Source organism: Podarcis raffonei, chromosome 6 (genome assembly GCF_027172205.1).
Source record: "Podarcis raffonei isolate rPodRaf1 chromosome 6, rPodRaf1.pri, whole genome shotgun sequence".
Taxonomy (NCBI): domain Eukaryota; kingdom Metazoa; phylum Chordata; class Lepidosauria; order Squamata; family Lacertidae; genus Podarcis; species Podarcis raffonei.
In genome coordinates this window covers 67,617,689-67,637,527 of record NC_070607.1, presented here as the reverse complement: position 1 = coordinate 67,637,527, position 19,839 = coordinate 67,617,689, and the positions used below count along the sequence as shown (strand labels likewise).

The window sequence follows — 19,839 nt, the reverse complement described above, 5'->3', positions numbered from 1 at the left end:
TGACTTATGTATCTGCCTTGGTAGCTCAGTTGGTAAAGCATGAGATGCTTAATCTTAGCGTTGTGGGTTTGAGCCCCATGTTGGGCAAAAGATTCCTGCATTGCAGGGGGTTCGACTAGATGGTCCTTGTGGTCCCCTTCCAGCTCTATGTTTCTATGTACAGTGGTACCTCAGTCTACGAACAGCCCTGTTAAGGAATGATTCGGACAACAAACTCCACAAAACAGGAAGTAGGTGTTAGCGAACTTTGCCCTGGAAGACAAATGGAAGCCGAATGGTGGAAGGGCACCGGTGGCGGGAGGCCTCAGTAGAGAAAGCACGCCTCGGTTTAAGAATGCTTTGGTTTAAGAACGGACTTCCGGAACGGATTAAGTTCCTAAACCGAGGTACCACTGTATATTTTTTTTCTAATGAAGCAGCTGCTTAGGCTTTTTGACTCTTTTTTCTTTGAAGGCACCCATCATGTGTTATCTACATGCTATACATAAAGGTAAAGGGACCCCTGACCATTAGGTTCAGTCACAGACGACTCTGGGGTTGCGGCGTTCATCTCGCTTTACTGAGCCGACGTTTGTCCGCAGACAGTTTTTCCGGGTCATGTGGCCAGCATGACTAAGTCGCTTCTCGCGAATCAGAACAGCACATGGAAACGCCGTTTACCTTCCCGCCGGAGCAGTACCTATTTATCTACTTGCACTTTGACGTGCTTTTGAACTGCTAGGTTGGCAGGAGCAGGGACTGAGGAACGGGAGCTCACCCCGTCGCGGGGATTCAAACTGCTGACCACCTGATCGGCAAGCCCTAGGCTCTGTGGTTTAACCCACAGTGCCACCCGTGTCCCTCATGCTATACATAGAACAACCCAAAATATGGAGAATCCATCAATAGAATGGGCAGGTGGCCGAACACGACATTGTGAAATCTAGATGGCGGTACTCAGGGCATGCAGAGCGCGCTGAACCAAACCGCCTTCCCTCTGTGGAAATGATCATCCTTCTCCACTCTCTCCCTCGCACAATCTCACAGACACACACACCTTTCCTTAGTCAACAGGAGGTATTTCCTTTCTATTTCACTCCCATGCAGATCCTTTTTTTTCTGAAGCAGGCCGGGTCCCGACAAGATGCTGCCGCGCCTGGGCCTCGCCTTCCCTTTGAACATGGGGGAATGTTATTAATTGCCCGCCCTGGGGGAACATTCTCGGCTGGAAACTATTCAGTCTCCCCGGGGTCCCTTTGTAGTGGGACCTGCGGCTGCTCCTGCCGGGAGCCAAGAGGTTCCAAGAACGGCTCCCACACGTACAGGTGTGCCTGACTCACTCCCCCCCCCATCCATAGGGGCTCCTTTCATTTGAAAAATCCTCTCCCTTCAAGCAGGGTTTAGGCAGCTACAGAAAAAGTTCTGGGATGAAGACGGGCAGAAGAGCCAGGCAATTTTAACCGAGGGTGGGGGTGGGGTGGGGAGGAAGGTTCTACATTTTCCTCAGAACCCATTGTTTTTTGTCCGGGCAATGGTCCCCTATTCCATGTCATTACAAGCCATGGAAATAATGTGGGGTGCTCTGATCCTGTAGCTAACTGTTATGTTTGAATGATTTTTTTTTTTAAATCCTCTGAACAGCCTTGTAAGGTAAGTTATTTATTTACTTAAATTCAGATGGGTGGGGTATAAGTAATAAAATTGTTATTAGTATTAGTATTAGTATTAGTATTATTCGCTCAAAGAGGCCTTGGAAGAGCAATATAATAAAATCACAGAGAGACATAAAATATTATTATTAAAATGTATCTAATAATAATAATAATACATTGGAGGAGCCCATTTAGTCCGAAGCATGACCCACAACAGGTTATACCATGAGGTTCTTGACTGGTTTTGCTGCAACAGAGAAATACCCACAGAGTGCTCCTACAATGAACATAAGAACTGCCTTGCTGGATCACATCAAGGTCCATTTAATCCAGCATTCTGTTTCAAACAGCAGCCAGGCAAATGTCTCTGGGCACCCACAAAAGGCAAAAAGAAGAAGAAGAAGAAGAAGAAGAAGAAGAAGAAGAAGAAGAGGAGGAGGAGGAGGAGTTTGGATTTGATATCCCGCTTTATCACTACCCGAAGGAATCTCAAAGTGGCTAACATTCTCCTTTCCCTTCCTCCCCCACAACAAACACTCTGTGAGGTGAGTGGGGCTGAGAGACTTCAGAGAAGTGTGACTAGCCCAAGGTCACCCAGCAGCTGCATGTGGAGGAGCGGGGAAGCGAACTCGGTTCACCAGATTATGAGTCCACCACTCTTAACCACTACACCACACTGGCTCTCACTGAAAGGGACAGCCTTGCTATCTTGCAGTTTGTACTACGAGTCCCTCTGTACAAGGAAGTTCCAGTCAGCTACATTGGCCAACAATCATACCTGAGGATGTAATTCAATCTAATCATACCTGAGGATGTCATTTCAGTCTAATTCATGGACTGGGGCACTTCAATTTTTGCACTTCTATGAATTTTGAAATGTAGTTACCTCAAACAGACCAAAAGTGTATCAGAAATACATGCTTTAGGGTAAAAATGCGTACTAGGATATATAAATGGAACAAATGCAATAGAAAATAATGCAAATTTTCATTCCCCCCATTAATCACAGACAGATGTGGGAACAGCACAGAAACGTCTTACGAATGAGCACAGGCCCAATAGACATGGATCAGAAACAGCAATCCATACATTCCAGTCAGGGGTGCCAACTCATGGGGGCTGAGCCCTTTTGCCCCCACCCCCAGTGCCAAAAATCAGTGGCCGACTCCTTCTCCTCCTGCTGCTATTGCAGAGGGTTCAAGCACCCCCTGCAGATGGTGGCAGCAGGAAGAGGAGGAGCTATCAGCCACTGAAGCTGCACTGCCACTGCATTCAGTTCTACCCCTGGCTCCTCCCAATGTCCCAAATTTGTGTATGCAATGTTGGTACACCACACACACAACATCGCCCTCCTCCCCCAATTGCCCTCGCAAGCTGGCACCTCTGATTCCAATTAATAGGTGTTGACAGACCTATCTTTGATGAGTTTGTCTCATCCTTTCTAAAAGCACCTCAGCTTTTAAATATCATCACATTGTGTGGTAGTTAATTCCATAAATTGATCCTATATTACTGATGCATCTTTCAGCACTGTTTTAAGGATTGCAACAAGGCAGTGCACATGAAGCCCTTGGAACACTTGAAAGCTCTATACAAATGTTAAAGGCAATATCATTGTTATTTTGCATGGAAAAGAACTTCTTCGAACCTCTTCTGCCATTCATTTCCATTGCGTTCTAGCCAAATTCTAGAATTATTAGGGAAAGAGGGAGGAAGAAAACTTACTGCACCTTTCCCCCCCCCACACCATATAAAATTTTATGTCGTTCAATCATCCCCCCTGTCCCCTTTTCTTTACAACAACGAAGAGCTAAGCACTCAGGCTTCCCCTTATTTTACTTGTATTTATTTCACAAAAATTGTATGCCACTTAATTTTAAAGAAAACCTCTAAGTGGTTTCCTTGTAGGGAAGTGCTCACAACTTCTTGACCATTTTAATACTATATTCTATAATATCTGTTTTGAGACAGCACAAGCAGAACTACGCGCAATATTCTAAGAGCACGATCCTATGAATGTTCAATCCTATGAATATTCAAGGAAAAGCAAGTCCAGTGCTGGGTTGGAAGAGCTTCTGGAACAATATCTATGTACCAGCTCTGTACCCTGCCTGTTACTGGAAACTATGCCAGTCCTGACTATGTACTGTCCTGACTTTGTCTCTTGCCTGACCCTTTGTTGTGGGCTCTGCTTGCTTAGCCTCTGACATTGGACTGGCCCTTGATACTGTTTGGTGTTGCCACTGGCAAGTCCTCTGTTTCCTCAGGAGCCCAGTGAGAACAGGATAGGTACTCACAGCCTGTTCACAGCATACCCCATAGATCTTATAGGCTGAAACCTGGCCAGCGCTTTCTCAAAAGTTCTAACTGTGACGTCTGTAAAGATGAAACTTTCCTTTCCCTCCAAACTCTCATCAACTGAGTTTCCCTCTAGGCTCATTAACGTGTTTTGACCATGGCAATATTTCCTTCTCCAGCCTTGACTAGGTAATTTATCCAACACACACACAAACACACAGAAAAACATTCAACAAACATATTTCTCCACTGAGCAACCCTAGCCGGTCCCATCCCTGTTTACTTCCACGGGCTCTTACTTTCTCCAGTGAATCAAAAACATACCATTCAAGTTCTCCTCAGAACTTTCATAATCTATCATGTCCTTGTTTACCATCTCTCCTACACTGGTGCCATGATGACGCCGCGGCCTGTGCCAAATATGACAGCATCTTCTAGCAAGCCCTACATATCCCGAAAATATCCTGAAAATTCTGTTGCCTACCAAAAACAATGGCTCACTAGTAGTGGTGCTTACATCATGGTTTAGCATGCTCTCATTGTTTCCTATGCTTCTTTGTTGGCATTTGTCCTTTGCGTTTTCCTAAGCTACAAGACACCTGGCTCGACAGTAGTACATGTGACAAGGATCTAGGGGCCTTAGTACACCATAAGCTTATCGTGAGTCAACAGTGTGATGCAGCAGCAGAAAAAAGCTAATGCTACTCTAGGCTGCATAGTGTCCAGATCATGGGTAGGCAAACTAAGGCCCGGATCCGGACCAATTGCCTCCTAAATCTGGCCCACAGACGGTCTGGGAATCAGCGTGTCCTTTTATTTAAAATGCATCTCTGGGTTATTTATGGGGCCTGTCTGATATTTTTACATGAGAAGAATGTGTGCTTTTATTTAAAATGCATCTCTGGGTTATTTATGGGGCCCGTCTGATATTTTTACATGAGAAGAATGTGTGCTTTTATTTAAAATGCATCTCTGGGTTATTTGTGGGGCACAGGGTTATTTCCCTCCCCCCAAAAAAGATAGTCTGGCCCCCCACAAGATCTGAGGGACAGTGGACCGGCCCCCTGCTGAAAAAGTTCCAGATCAAGAGAAGCAATAGTCCCACTCTATTCTGCCTTGGTCAGCCCCCACCTGGAGTACTGTGTCCAGTTCTGGGCACCACAATTTAAGGAGGATTTTGACAAGCTGGAACATGTGCAGAGAAGGGTGACCAAGAGGATCAAGGGTCTGGAAACCGAGCCTTATGAGGAACGGTTGAAGAAGTTAGGTATGTTTAGGTTGCATAAGACTGAGAGGAGTTATGATAGCCATCTTCAAATAACTTCACATGGAAGAGGGAGCATGTTTTCTCCTGCTCTAGAGGCTAGGGTCTGAACCAATGAATTCAAGTTACAAGAAAGGAGATTCTGACTAAACATCAGGAAGAAATGTCTGACTGTAAGAGCTGTTCAACTGTGGAACAATCTTCCTCAGGTGGTGGTGGACTCTCCTTCCTTCGGTGGTTTTAAGCAGAGATTGGATGGCCATCTGTCATGGATGCTTGAGTTGAGATTTCTGCATTGCATAAGGTTGGACTAGATAACCCTTGAGATCCCTTCCAACTCTACAATTCTATGATTCTGCAACATTTGAATCGGAGACCTTGTAGCACATAGTACCACCCAATGTTTGCTACAGAAGAGACCATATACAAATTATGGAAGTTGAGCACATTTGCATACCTTTTCTTACTTCTGATAATTTATTCCATTTCTACTCACCATTTGACTGCTAAATACACTGGGCCATATCTAACGCTGTATCTCTGCTGATGCAACAAACTTCTGTGCGGCAGTAGCACTTCCTCTTCCGTCTCCTCCAGCTGCCAAAGTCAGCTCAGGAGGGTTGGGACCCCCCTGAGGAGATTTTAGTGACGGGAGAGGAAATGGAAGCCCCATACTACCAGTGGAACTATGCGTGTGGACCACACAGCACATTCAACACTTAAGAGGGCCTCCCTTAGGGTTTAAACGAGATTGGACAGTGGCAAGCCCATGTTTTAGCTCAATGCTCACCATCAAACATATATAGACCTCTTTCAGATGATCAGTTTATTGAACATTCATCCTGCTTGCACAAAGCTTATACAGAGGTTATACTATGCAGAGTCTTTATGGAGCATTGGTTTTGCAGGGTAGCTATATGACAATGAGCACTCGTCCTGATTTTCTTGCATAGTGTTTAGAGGTCTTCCCATTAATTAGCTGTTCATCCCGCACTTTCCAGTGCATTTTCCCATGCCTTTCCTAACTAAAAAGCCAGTTACATAGATATATTTGTATTGTTGTGCTAGGGTGAAAGAGTGCTTTAATTGTGCAAACCTAATTTTCCAGTAAGCACTTGAATAAAACCCACAAATGAGTGACAAGCTGTGTGTGTGTGAGTGTGTGTGTGTGTGTGTGTGTGTGAGAGAGAGAGAGAGAGAGAGAGAGAGAGAGAGAGAGAGAGATTATATTTCATGGGGAAAGGAACAGGTGTGAGGGGGATGCTGTTTTTCTCCTGGCCAGATTCTGAGACCAGTTTAAGCTACACAGGGAGAAAAGCAGCTACAGGCTGGTGGTGTATAGGAAAACATGCAGGCAGAGAAGGATTTGCCACTCCCTTCCCACGTACCAGCCTCCTGCATTTTGTTTGATACAAGCTGCATTCCAACACATGGACTCTGGTGTTCCATTCAAAACTGCAGCAACTGTGTGTGTGTGTGTGAATATAATCCAATATTGGAAGTATGAAAGCCATTTTACACTGTGCATCATTGGACTGGTTGTCACCATAGCCATTCCTCAAAGAGAAAAACAAAGGGCTCAGAACTCTCTTGCATTCCACTGCTCCCTCCAACGTTCCCACTCATAAACCATAATTTATTTCATCTCAGGGCTGCTGCTCCAGATGTCTTTTTTATTGTGCGTTCATGATTATTTGTGCTCATGACACTTTCGGGACAGTTACACATGATCCTGCTTTTACAGTACAGTGGTACCTCAGGTTACAGACTCCGCTAACCCAGAAATAGTACCTCGGGTTAAGAACTTTGCTTCAGGATGAGAACAGAAATCATGCTCCGGCAGCGCGGCAGCAGCGGGGGGCCCCATTAACTAAAGTCATATCTCAGGTTAAGAACAGTTTCAGGTTAAGAACGGACCTCCGGAACTAATTAAGTTCTTAACCTGAGGTACCACTGTACTGTTTGTCCTTCCTATAAGTTTTGACACTGCAAATGTTCCAGGCTTCTTCTATTATTATTTTTTGCGCCCTCCTTTCATTGCATCACCATGCAGAAGTCCTCCAGCAGTAACACAGTGACCCCAAGGAAGCATTGCAGAACAATTAAGAAAGCTGAACACTGTGTGGACAGTCCAGTATAAATCTCCTGATAATACACTATCATTGTGTCCGTGTCATGTTGCAGAATACATGGGGGGGGGGCGTCCCGAGGGGCTCTAAGCATGCCAATCTCTTGTTTACTACACTGGAAAAAATGGACAGGGTGGACTGAAAGAGCTAGCAAACTCAGGCTAGTTTGGAAATGTGAAGCCTCTCTCTTTGCCTGCTGCTTCCTGAACACGAGCAGGTGCAGCAGGAGTGTAAGGCATGGCATTATAGACTGACCTGTGTCCCTCCTCATTCACCCTTCGGCATCCCAAGACCTGCCAGAATAAAAAAAAAACTTTAAAAAAATTTTAAAAAGAATTTCAAAGCCAGTCTTAAATTCCTATAATCGCTAGTTACAGCTCCTCACGCGCAGATCTAAGGGCATGAGCTCAGTGCTTGCAGTGCCCTGGGCAGATTTATAAGTTGCTTCTTCAGAAAGGGGAGGGCCGAGGTGGAGAGGGAGCTGCCAGACTAGGCTTGCTGTGTTCCACTGTCCTCCACAAAGCCAGGGGGTGGGAGCAGCTGCTTTGCTATGACCTGACCAAGCCAGTAATTCTGCAGAGCTCCAGACCCTTTACAACCACCTCAGTTCTCAGCGCCAGCACTGGCCAACCGTAGCTTTCCCAGCCTGAGGCTCCGCCGCACTTTTCACCAGCACTGGGGTGCTCTGGGTTTCGCACCTAGATGCTCCCTCAGTGCTTTGCTTCCTTCACAGAGACTGGATGCATTTTTCCTTAAGCTGGGAGCACTTCTTTCCCGTTGAGCCAAAAATTAAAAATGATGACATCTTGCTGACATGATGTCTTTCATCTACAGCACCATGTGTGGCTAAGAAGATCCGCGAAAAGGCTTGTCTCCACAGAAATTTGAGCTGCTTAATTAACTTTGGTTTATAATGAAACTCAGCATTTCTGTAGCACTTCTGAGAGTTTAAACCACTTTGTGTACATTCTATTGTAATCATCACAACAACCCTGTAAGGTTAGAATCAACCCTGTTCAGGCATATATATATATATATATATATATATATATATATATATATATGATGTCATACGGTTAATTATATTAGCCATATCATAATTCCCTGTCATTGGAGGCTCAGGTGGCCTCAGTGGCCAGGAGTACCTTTAGGAGAAACCTCAACAATGGGATGAGAGGGAGCCTCTCCCCTTGGACATATGAAAATTTCAGGGTACCTCAGTAAATGGGTCTGGATTGAAGTTTCATCTGAAGGTCCATTTCCTGATGCCTCTGTAGTGGTGGCAGGCGACCTAAATGCCAGAACTGGACAATCTGATGAGGCTTTGTATGCCCATTTCCACGAAACAGTCCCCATTATAGAGGAAACCCACCCAATACCAGCTAGAGTCTCAAAGGATAAAGGCTGCAATTATGCCGGCTTATGCCTACTACGCTTGGTCAACAAGTTGGACTTGGTTATACTGAATGGCCGTACAGAGGGGGAGAAGGTCGGAGAATTCACATTTATATCTAACAATGGCGCCTCCACAATTGACTATATAATCGTGTCGTATGATCTTCAAAACAAAGTTCTGGAATGCAAAGTGGAGGAGCGCTTAGACAGTGACCATCTGCCATTAAGTGCACTCGTAGCTGCGGGGAAGGATTTATCCTGCGCTGAGAAAATCGAGCATTCGAGCCCTACAGCTCTGGAGCTTAGATATTCGCGTATCAGATGGACAGATGAACTGCATAAGGAAATTTCAAGCAGGCTATGCTCAAAGGAATTCCTCACTAAGAGAGAAAACCTTATAACTTCCTCTAGCCATGAACTAAAGATAAATTTATTTCAGGAGTTAATTTCACTCCTTCAAGATTCCCTGAAGGAAAAAAGGAACAGGCCAAGTAGGCAATCTTCAGTATATAAAAACTCCAAACCCTGGTTTGATCAAGAATGTCAGGACATGAAGCTAAACTTACTGAAAAAATACAAGAATTATAGATCTGCCAATTTACCCCAACTCCCCACGGGCTGGTTTGAAGATAAACGAAACTATAAAATTTTGATCAAAAACAAAAAACTCCTGGCACAGAAAAGAGAATGGAAATGCCTAATAGATGCATCCAGAGAGAGAGATTCGGCCACCTTCTGGAGACTGGTAGCAAATGGAGTGCGATCTACTTCCTCAGAAGTGGAGTTTACTATACCTGCAGGGACTTGGGAGGCATTTTTCCAATCTTTATATTCAGCTCTGCCTTTGACACAGCCACTAATACAGTGTGCGGCAGGTGATGAGTGGCCTCCGGTGTCGGTTGCGGAGATTAGGAGGCTTATTCAGGCACTCAAACATAGAAAAGCCCCGGGAGCAGATAATATTTCTCCTGAGCTTCTCAAAGCCAATATTGACTGGTGGGCCCCAGTCCTTGCCACCCTTTTCACCAGCATAGATCAAACAGCAATAATACCAGAGGACTGGGGATTGGCAATCATCGTTCCCATATTCAAGAAAGGCTGTAAACTTGATCCAGCCAATTACAGACCAATCAGTCTCTTAAGCATCATTAGCAAACTTTATGCATCTCACTTACGTGAAAAGTTTGCGGACTGGCTGGAACAGGAGCACATCCTAAAGGAAGCCCAGGCTGGTTTCAGGGCACATAGATCAACTCTAGACCAAGGACTGGTATTGCAACATCTAGTGGAGAAATACACCTCAAAGAAAGGAGGCTCTCTCTATGTAGCCTTCATAGATTTCAAATCAGCTTTCGATTCGATACCCCGGCATAGACTTTGGGAAAAATTAAATGCCACAAACATCGATAGACGTCTTTTGCTTCTTATCCGTAGACTACATGAAAATACTCGGATCCGTGTTAGATGCGATCGTTATGGGAACCTATCAAAGGAAATCCAAAGTTTCCATGGTGTCAAGCAAGGCTGTGTTCTTGCCCCCATTCTATTCAACTTTTATATAAACTCCTTAGTCGGAAAGATGGAGGAAGCAAGTACTCATTCCCCAAACCTAAACAATATACCAATACCAGTCCTTTTGTACGCAGATGATGCGGCACTTATTTCCTTCTCTTGTGTGGGTCTAAGAAAACTTCTACGAGCTCTTACAGAGTATTGCGAAGCTGAACACCTAATAATAAATTATACTAAATCAAAAATTATGGTGTTCCCCAAGAGAAAACTCCGACATAAATGGAAAATTAATAACCAACCTATTGAGCAAGTAACATCTTTTAGATATCTTGGAATAATTTTTGATGAGAAGGGATCTTGGTGCCATCAGATTAAGAATTCCATTGTCAATGCGCAAAGATCTTTTAGAGCTATCATAAGATTCTTTTACAGAAAAGGAGGTCAATATGTTCCTGCCGCCTCCCAGGTCTTTGTTGCAAAAATACTTCCACAACTGATGTATGGCACCCAGATATTTAATTGTCAAAAACTCAAGTCCCTGGAATCTGTACAAACTAAATTTTACCGCTCCCTACTAGGGTTACCTACCTGTGTCTCCAACACTGCCATTAGGCTGGAGGTAGGTCAACTCCCTATTAATGCCAGGATATGGATCCTGAAGATTCACTTCTGGCTAAAACTCATATTTTTCCCAGTGGGAGTGGCTCCATTGACTTTATTAGACCCGTTCCAGTCTAAATGGAGATTGTCGCTTTATGAAAAATTGAAGGGCCTGGGGCTTTCCTCACAAGAACTTATAGCCGCAGGTTTTGAAAAGGCTAAAATGATGGTGAGCCAGCGAATAGGAGATGTAGAGCTTCAGGACCATATGAGCAAGATAGATAAATATCCAGCTATCCAAGATTATGAAAAAGGGTTTAATTTAACCCCATATTTGCTGGATCTACAAATCGCAAAATATAGGCGGGCGTTTACCCTTACCAGATTTGATGTACTGCCATCTGCCTTACTAAAGGGCAGATATGAGGGCACACCCTATGCCGAACGAGTTTGCCCATGTGGTCTGAAGGAGGTGGAAACGGCTTCACATGTGTTGTTACACTGCGACCTTTACGGGGATATCAGGTCACTGTTTATCTCTCCTATCGTCCAGAAATTTCCAGGTCGATCTGAATCCCAGCGGCTGAAAATCCTACTAGGAGATAAAAACCCAGAAGTAACACTGAAAGTGGCCAAGTTTTCTGCGGCCGCGATCAAGCGGAGGGCATTAGTTGTAAAAAAGTAAAAGATCTGACTCTTGGACAAGCCCCCCCCCCCTTTTTTTTTTTTTTTCTTTTTAAGTCTACACATATATGGTAGTGCATATATGAGTATATATGTGCGTGTGTGTGGGTGTGTGTGCATATGTGCATTGTTTTTATGTATAATTTTACAACTTTTAATTGACACCATCATTCCCTCGTAAACTACTGTTGTCTTTATGTTGGTTTTTTTCCTCTGGTCTATGACCGTAATAAACTTATTCATTCATTCATTCATCTGAAGGTCCAGATGGAGGCTGATGGGCCAAAGGACATTCATTTGGCAACCTGGGAGGGGTCACCTTAGTTGATCTGCATCTTGAAGGGACACTTAACCCTTGTGAGCTTGTCCAGCAGTTGGTTTGAATGATTCAGGACACATACCCAATGGCTATGCCAAAGCATACTGTCATTTGTAATCAATCAAGTTGTGGCCAAATTAATTCCAAGATCTTGTCCTGTTGCTTTAGTTGCTACTACGTTAGTGCCCCTTTCTGGTTCCCAGGGCACACCGTCCATGTGTCACCATGGAACCAATTACCTAGAGGGGTGGTGGGCTGTCCCTCACTAGAGATCTTTAGTCAGAGGCTCGTTCCATCATTTGCCAGGGATGCTCTTAACTTTGGATTTCCTGTGCTGAGTAAGGAGTTGGATTAGACCAGGCATGTCCAAAGTCCACCGGTCGATCTAATATCTAATCTGGCCCCTGTGGCAGTATATGCCTTGTGGTAAAATCCTTAAAAAAGCTCAGCAACTTCAATTCCAAAAAAAGCTCAACAACTTCACGCACGTTCACTTCATCAAATCTGGCCCTTTTTGACAAAAGTGTGGGTACCCCTGGATTAGACGGTCTACTACAAGACTCCTTCTGACTCTATGAGTCCCATGCTGAATCGCATGCTTTCAATAGGAGGTTTAAGGGCACGTGCCTAGTGCAGGAGATTGCAATCCGATGCATACTTTACTTCAGATGCCTGTGGGAAACTCGCAAGCAGGACCCAAGCACAGGAGGACTCTCTCCCCATCCCACAGCTGCCAGCAACACCGCATTCAATTGTGACTTTAAAAATGCATGTTGCACGGCCACTCCTTCCACCAACCCCCCCACAGTACCCTTCTGCAAACCAATGTGACTCCCTTTTCATCTTCCAGGGGATCAAGGGAACTCTCTGCTGCCAGAGACAAAATGCAAGGTGGCATTTGGTGTGGCGTGACCTGCATTATACCCTTTTTGTGCCTGTCTTTCCCTAAGATGCCTAACTGCCAGCTTTAGCATGATTAGGCTGAGTTCCAATGGAACATCATGGAACATGTGATTTTCTTTCTACTCACATGATGGCTTGGGGGTCTGATTGAACAGTCTTAGATCTTTCTGAATGCTAATCATGCTGCGGCAAGGCTAGATGAATGCGTTCATGTGATCCTGCCTATACAAGTACTAAATTTACAAACACACCATTTTAGCAATGGAATGGTATTACCTGATCTTGATTCTGCAAGGAATGAATGTGGGGAGAATGTCTAAACTCCTTGGCTAGGAGTCCTAACAGCAAAGCATTGACACATGTACACAACCATAGAAAGTGCTAATACCACCCACTGTTCCAACACCACTCTCACAAAAAATAGCACAAAATCTTGATTCCTAATTAATGCTGGAAACAAACCCTTACACAGAGCAGCAGAGGCACTCTTACTGGTCCATTATGGCTTCAGGACCAAGATGCATGTACCACTTGAGCATTTTTTTACAGCCTTTTCCAATTAAAATGTGAGGTAAGCAATTGGGTTAGAATGGTTGAGCCACATGTCTAATCCTGGTTTTAGCCTATTTTAAATCTATGTTTATTTGTATTATTGTAATCAGATGCAATAGTTTTATTATTGCATTTTACTAATTGTTGCTGGTGTATTTTAGAGACTGTAAATCACTTTGTTGTATATGAGCCTTTTAAACAAACAAACAAACAAACAAACAAACAAACAATCCCAATATTTAAGGGGCAGACCTTTACAAACTCAGATGGCCATCTGATATCCTCTTTCCTTGGTGAGGTGCCACATGGAAGGGACACTTACAACCCAGGCCATCACAGAAATATGCTTAGGTATTCCTCTGAATAACATGACTTACGTATGAACACTTACTCCCAAGAAAATGTGCATTTTAGGATTGCAGCTGTAATGCAAGTTCTGGAAGGAACATTATTGCTAAAAGAGGAACGTTGAGCCACATTCCTGGAATAATATGTAAACTGACTGAAATGGAGAGCAATCAGAATTGGTAAGGCATGTTTCCCAAGGGAGATACAGATATTCTAATTGTTTTGGTGTGCCATCCATGGTCAATGGGCTAAAAGGCAACCGATGAAGACATTATCACTTGAGTGTAGTGAGAATATTTCTGCCCCACCCTACGAAGGAATGAACGCTGCTCAGTGCTATGCTGCGTCTACCCCATAACCAACACCGGGGTTAGAGATGACAGCTTCCTGGCAATTTCTTGTGCCAAATTCCTGTCATAGTTTGGTCCCAGTCTGTCCCTCACCTCCAGTGCTGGGCAACAGGAGGGGCAGGTGAAAAGGTCAGAGCAAGGCCAAGCCCAAACTAACAGGCTCGTCTTGGGCGGAAGGTGCAGGTCGGTGCTATTTGCATTAGTGATCCTCCACACTGGAAGCAGAAACAGTAGAGAGAAGGGTGGCACTTGGGTTTCAGATTTGCAGGTGGGCTGCGAAATTCCAGAGACCCACAAAGAATGTCAAAGCCACTGGAAGGCACCTTCTCAACTGAATTCCGCTTGGAATTGCAGTGGAGTGAAGAGCCCACCTTGTTTCAGATGGGCAAGAAAGCCGATTGGGTCCAATTTTCACCGCTGCCCAGAGGGAGGGAAAGCAGGCAAGTGGAGAAAGGCTGCTGCTTCTTACCGTTATTTTTTCCACATTTGCCAAGTTGATGGGTAAGTGGCAGTGGTGGTGGTGGTGAGGGGAAGCAACAGGAGGGGTTAGGGACTGGCACTAGGGCCCTGAGGCCTTAAGATACTGAGTTCTGTGCCTTCCTCACCCCCAACACCAGCCACAGGGCAGGTGAGCGAGTAAGGAGGGTCAATGATGTATTCAGTTCACTGGAACTTAATATAAAAAGAGCTGGTGGCATTCACAGTACTGTGAGTTTCCTATTTATATTAGGAACTTGCCCTATACCAAGGCAGACCATTGGCCCACCTAGTCCAGTACTGTCTACTCTGATTGGCAGCAGCACTCCAGGGTTTCATCCAATCAGGGGACATTCCTGGCCCTACCTGGAGCTGCCAGGAAGTAAACATGGAACCTATCACATACAAAGCATCAAAAGAAGATGCTCTGAGCAAATGGCATTTGCCTTCTGTTTAATGGCCTTATTGTGCCCAACATTACTGCCTATGCTCTTTTTCCTCAATTACTAAGAAAGCTTATAATAATGACTTGGAGGAACTGGGTATTTAGATGCTAGAAACCAGCAACTGTATAAATAAGACACATTTATAAAGCAGTTTGTATAAATCTATAAGCCAGACAAATCCATAAACCAGTGTAACTATTCTTCATTAATTCTTGTTGATCTACTCAATCGGTAGGGGTTGCTCTGCTGATTCACACTACAGAGTTCTAGTCCAAGGGGGTAAAACTTGAGCAACGAGATCCACATGTGTCTAATCACGTTTAGATTGGAGTTCCCAATCAAGTTTAAACTGGGATGCCCCCGACAGCCTGAGGTGCAGGGCTTGGGAGGGAGGGCACCAAGAGGCACTTGGTGCTGAGAAAGACTCACACTTACAATTACCAGTTACAAGCAACACCTCTGAGTTTGAAATATCCATGTACATGATGGGATCCATCCACTCTTTGGAAAATGCAACAAACTCTAAGTGCACAGGAGGACAGGAAAAAGGAGCAGATAGCAAACACCTGAAAAACCTTTCTATTCGAAGGATGGCCTTGGGAGAATCTATACTTTATAGTGCAAGGATGCGTACCACAAAGAGCTGTCAATGGCGCCACCACATGCCCAAACTAGGCAAGTGCCTACAAGAGGGATACGTTGCAAAGTGATTACTTTGCAACCCATCCTGCTGAACTCTTGAAAAGTTTTGCTCAGAAATAGAGTTAGATCAGTGTAAAGCAACAAACATTTCCAGATGCAGCAAATTTTGATGTATCCTTCTTGGTCAGAGAAAAGGAGGCTGAAATATCCCTGGAAAAGGAAAATTCCTATACATATTTATATCCCAGATGTTGCAACCTTCATGATTACTGTTCCTTTAGCTATTACGGCCAGGAATATGTTATTTGTGATCTTGCAATCGTGCTAGAACTGTTACAAAACACAGTAATAGCTAAGAGGCAAATTGTACGTTAGTATGTGCAACAATGCCGCAACACATTTTAAAAGCTAAACTTCTTTAGGATGGAATTTAGACCAAAAGAGAAGGAGGCCATGCTTAACTGTTTCCCTACTCACTCTTTGTTTACTCCAAATTTTCCCCAAAGGTTTTTGCCTCACATGATTTTGAATGCATGTTTACCATTCTCCCTTGCACAGTTTAGTTCTGAGTTTACGGATGTTGATGAGGCAAACTGGGCCCAGACACCTGATGCATCTTTTACATTCCTCTTCTTGTGTCTAGATTTTGTGGGTTCTCCTATAAACGGTTTATGTGTGCATAATCTAGGCTAGGTGTAGGAAGGTGATTGTGGTGACCTTGTGACCAACAAATGGGGCATTTGTCACTAGTCTTAATTTCTAGCTGTGTGATAGTCAAGCTCTGCAGTAATGCAGTGGGACAGCAATAGCAGCAGCTGCTGCTGCTGCGGTACAAGCAGCTTCAAGGCAACAGGACAGAAGGGTGAAAGTGAAGATCTGGTCAAATCTAGCGTTAAGAGATTTCTCCTGGGTTTTAAAGGCAGGATGTGTGAGGATGAATTTAAAAGGCAAATTGAGTCCCCTAACAGCACTTCTCAGATAGCATCCTAGGATCAATGACACGATGAGTTGCTCAAGCAGACTACTCTGACCTAGATATAACACCTGATGAAGGCTGGGGGCATCATGTGTTGGAGTGTGCTGTGCAAAAACAACACACTGGTCCAGAAAAAACACTGGTGCATCTCAAAGGAGACCGTCTCCTGGTCATGGGGATGCATGATATGGGGTAGCTCAAAGCTTACATGGACACATACACTTCAGTTCTTTATTCAGGCTGTGTCAAATAGCCAACTAGGAACCAACTTTCCCCTCATTAATCCACTGATCAGTAAGCCTCCTTGTGAAGGACAGCTCATGAGACTCTTAATCTCAGGGTCGTGGGCTCAAGCACCACACTGGGCAAAAGATTGCTGCACTGCGAGGGGTTGGGCTAGATGACCCTCGTGGTCCTGCCCAACTCTGCAATTCTACGAATGTAAGATTTCAGGTGGCATTCAACTAAATTTTACCAGAGTAGACCCATTGAAATCAATGGACATGGCCTAGTTAGGTCCATTGATTTCAATGGCTCCACTGAGTAAAACTTAGTTGAATGCCACCCTTGAACTCCTGAGCTGCAGCTACCGATCCTGCCAAATCCATCTGCTGAGTGCCTCTGGGTGTGAAGGGCGATGCGAGGCCAATATCCTAGAGGGTACCATATGTGTGCGCGGCAGGGCCGTCTTCAGCAGATGCAGCGCTGGGATGCAAATATCCACCCAGCACCCCCAAATTACCACGGATAGTGTTGGGATGGCCGTAGCTGCGCACTGCCAGCCATCCGGGGGGTGCAACTCTCCCCCATGCCGCTGCAGGAGAGCGATCCTTGCATTAGCTTGGGAGTGAAGTTGTGTCCCTCCCAAGCCTCCTCGGGAGGAGAGCAATCCCCGCAGAGGCTTGGAAAAGAAGTTGCACGTCCATCAGCCATATGGTTGGCAGGGCGCAGCTTCCATCCTAAGCTTCTGCGGGAATCGCTGTCCTCCCGAGGCTTGGGAGGGAAGCTGCACTCCTGCCAGCCTTATCGTGTGCAGGGAAAGGGGAGGCCGCCGGCAAAGCCACGCAGCTCCCCCACTTGCTGGGGCGCCCCTAAGAGGCCAGCACCCTGGCGCGACGCCCCACTAAGCCCTATGGAAAAGATGGCTCTGGTGTGTGGTTTACTCCAGCAAGTTCCCTTGTGTGCCACGCTTCCCAATTAGCTAGGATAGCATCCCTCTGAAATGGTGGTATCTTTATTTCCCAACTGACTCATTCCAGGGGGTCCAACAAAGTATTGCTACTTATAGGCATCTCCCACTATCACCCCTGAGGCACTAGGAAAATGGACGTTAGAGCATCTTGGCTTGCTGTGAACGTATATCTTGGCTGGGTCCAGGATTTTCCTTTATAGAAGTCCATGCGCACTTTCCAAAGCCTTTAGGAGACATGCACAGCAGGTGAGTTATCGCACTCAAGGAAGTCGGAAAACCAGAACTCAAAGTTGAGTCATCTGCCAGTTTCTCCGCTCTAAGCACTAGGAAATACTGCCCAATATAGCAATGTTTAGTGGGGATGAGCAAACGTCAGCCCTCTTTGCCGGGTATGCCATGTAATTCTTTTCAACAGCCAGGCAACCCTCACAAACTTCCAACATTCTCTCCTTGTATAAAAAGCAAAGCCAGGTTCTCTGCATCCCATCATTGCTTCCACCGTGCAGGACAGTTTTGCGCTCGTTAAACTTTCTGTGCCCGAATAGACAAAGTGTCTTTCACGAGCAGCCTTCCAGCTCCTCTCGTTCAAAGCGATAGCGCCCGTCCAGCCCTGAGAGGCAAGGAAAAGAGGCGTGCAGAAAAGCAACCCCCAGAATTTCCAAGCCATCCTCCAGTCACCGATCCATGAGCAAACAAACAACTCTCCCGAGAGAAGACGTGAAACTTCTCAAATGCTGCTTGGAAGCCAATCAGCAAATCTCCTTTACCTTGACTCGTTCAGGTTCACCGTACCCGGCAGAGCTGGAAAATGTTTCCCAAAGCTCATTGAACTTCCCAATTCGCTGGGAACTTCAAGCCGGATCCTGACGGTTCCAGAGCCTAAGTCAGCGTTGCCTCTTGAAATGTTTGAAAGACGGATCCCATAGCAGTTTGCAGTAATTACTCAGTATAAATACTCCATTATGCTCCCAAACAATCAGAATCAGCCCAGCAAACAAGCTCTGTCTCCTCTGATCCGTAGCAATCAAGAAGTAAAGCATGCAGAACATCACAATATAAACAGGCTTTGCAGAGGACCACAAGGGGAGCGGGCAGGAGGAGGGGGGGTGTTAGGGAAAATCGGTTCTTGTCATAATAACTGCCTGCTTTTATTATTTTTTAAAAAGTTATTATTGGTTCCAATTTGCAAGTGGAAACTTTTATTTTCAGCAAAATGTGGCCTTGAAGACACCCAGCGGACAATTCGGTGCTCCCCTGCGCACTTTCTACCACCAAGGAGCGAGAGAAAACCTCAAGGTGTGACAGTTTTGTACTTACAGGTAGGCTGTGAAGGGACTCAAGCCCCCCGGCACGGAAGAAAGAGCCAGCTCTGAGCAGTCCACTGACAGCATGATGCCATCTTCCTCGCAGTGGCACAGCGGAGGGCACGAGGAGGGCGCAGCGCCTGGTTCCAGAGACGCGACCTGGAGAGCGCCTGGAAGAGACAGGAGAAGCCACACGCAGGGCGACAGCTGCTCCATCCTGACTCCCGCGGCAGCTAGCATGCTGTGGGCTGCTGCTGCTGCTGCTGCTGTTTCTCCTCCTTCACCAACACTGCCTCTCTCTGTGCGTCTCTCTCTCTGAGCTCTGCTCTGCTCAGCGCGTGGAGGGAACCGACCCAACACCTCACAGGCAGGAGGAGCACCTTCTGAATCTCCTGCGCTCCTCCTTGGCGCAGCAAAGATGCAGGCAGAGAAGGGAAGGCATTGTTGAATGATCTCGGTTATTGGGTTTCACACGGGCTGGGCTGGGCTGGGCAGGGAGCGAGAGGCTCACATGGGAGGAGTTAAAGGGGAACTTTCTCCGCACTCCCTCCTTCAGGGCTGGCAGGAATTTCATTCAAAAGGAAAGGGGAAAGACCTGTTAGCAGCTCAGGAATTTGTCTGGAAACATGTGTTTTTTTAGAGAGAGAGAGAGAAAGAAGAAGAAGAAGAAGAAGAAGAAGAAGAAGAAGAAGAAGAAGAAGAAGAAGAAGAAGAAGAGGAGAGATACTGACAGAGCCTAAAACCTCATCAGACAACAGATGCTGGGGGATTTGTGTTTGTGCCCCCCCCCCGTGGACCCTAAGTTGGCCAAGGGCAC

General features: G+C 45.5%; 1 protein-coding gene across 3 annotated transcripts in view; it reads right to left on the bottom strand.

Annotated features, from left to right (window-relative positions):
• Nucleotides 1-19,508, bottom strand: part of LGR6 (leucine rich repeat containing G protein-coupled receptor 6) — a 143,560-nt gene extending 124,052 nt beyond the window's left edge. For 2 of the 3 annotated variants that reach the window (XM_053393711.1, XM_053393712.1), the window contains exon 1: nucleotides 19,036-19,507. In XM_053393711.1, the coding sequence (XP_053249686.1) occupies nucleotides 19,036-19,262 (227 nt within the window). In that variant the 5' untranslated portion in view covers nucleotides 19,263-19,507. Of the gene's footprint in view, nucleotides 1-19,035 lie in introns of all 3 variants that reach the window. The other variant, XM_053393713.1, reaches the window with a different exon arrangement.
• Between the last annotated feature and the right edge of the window lie 331 nt (nucleotides 19,509-19,839).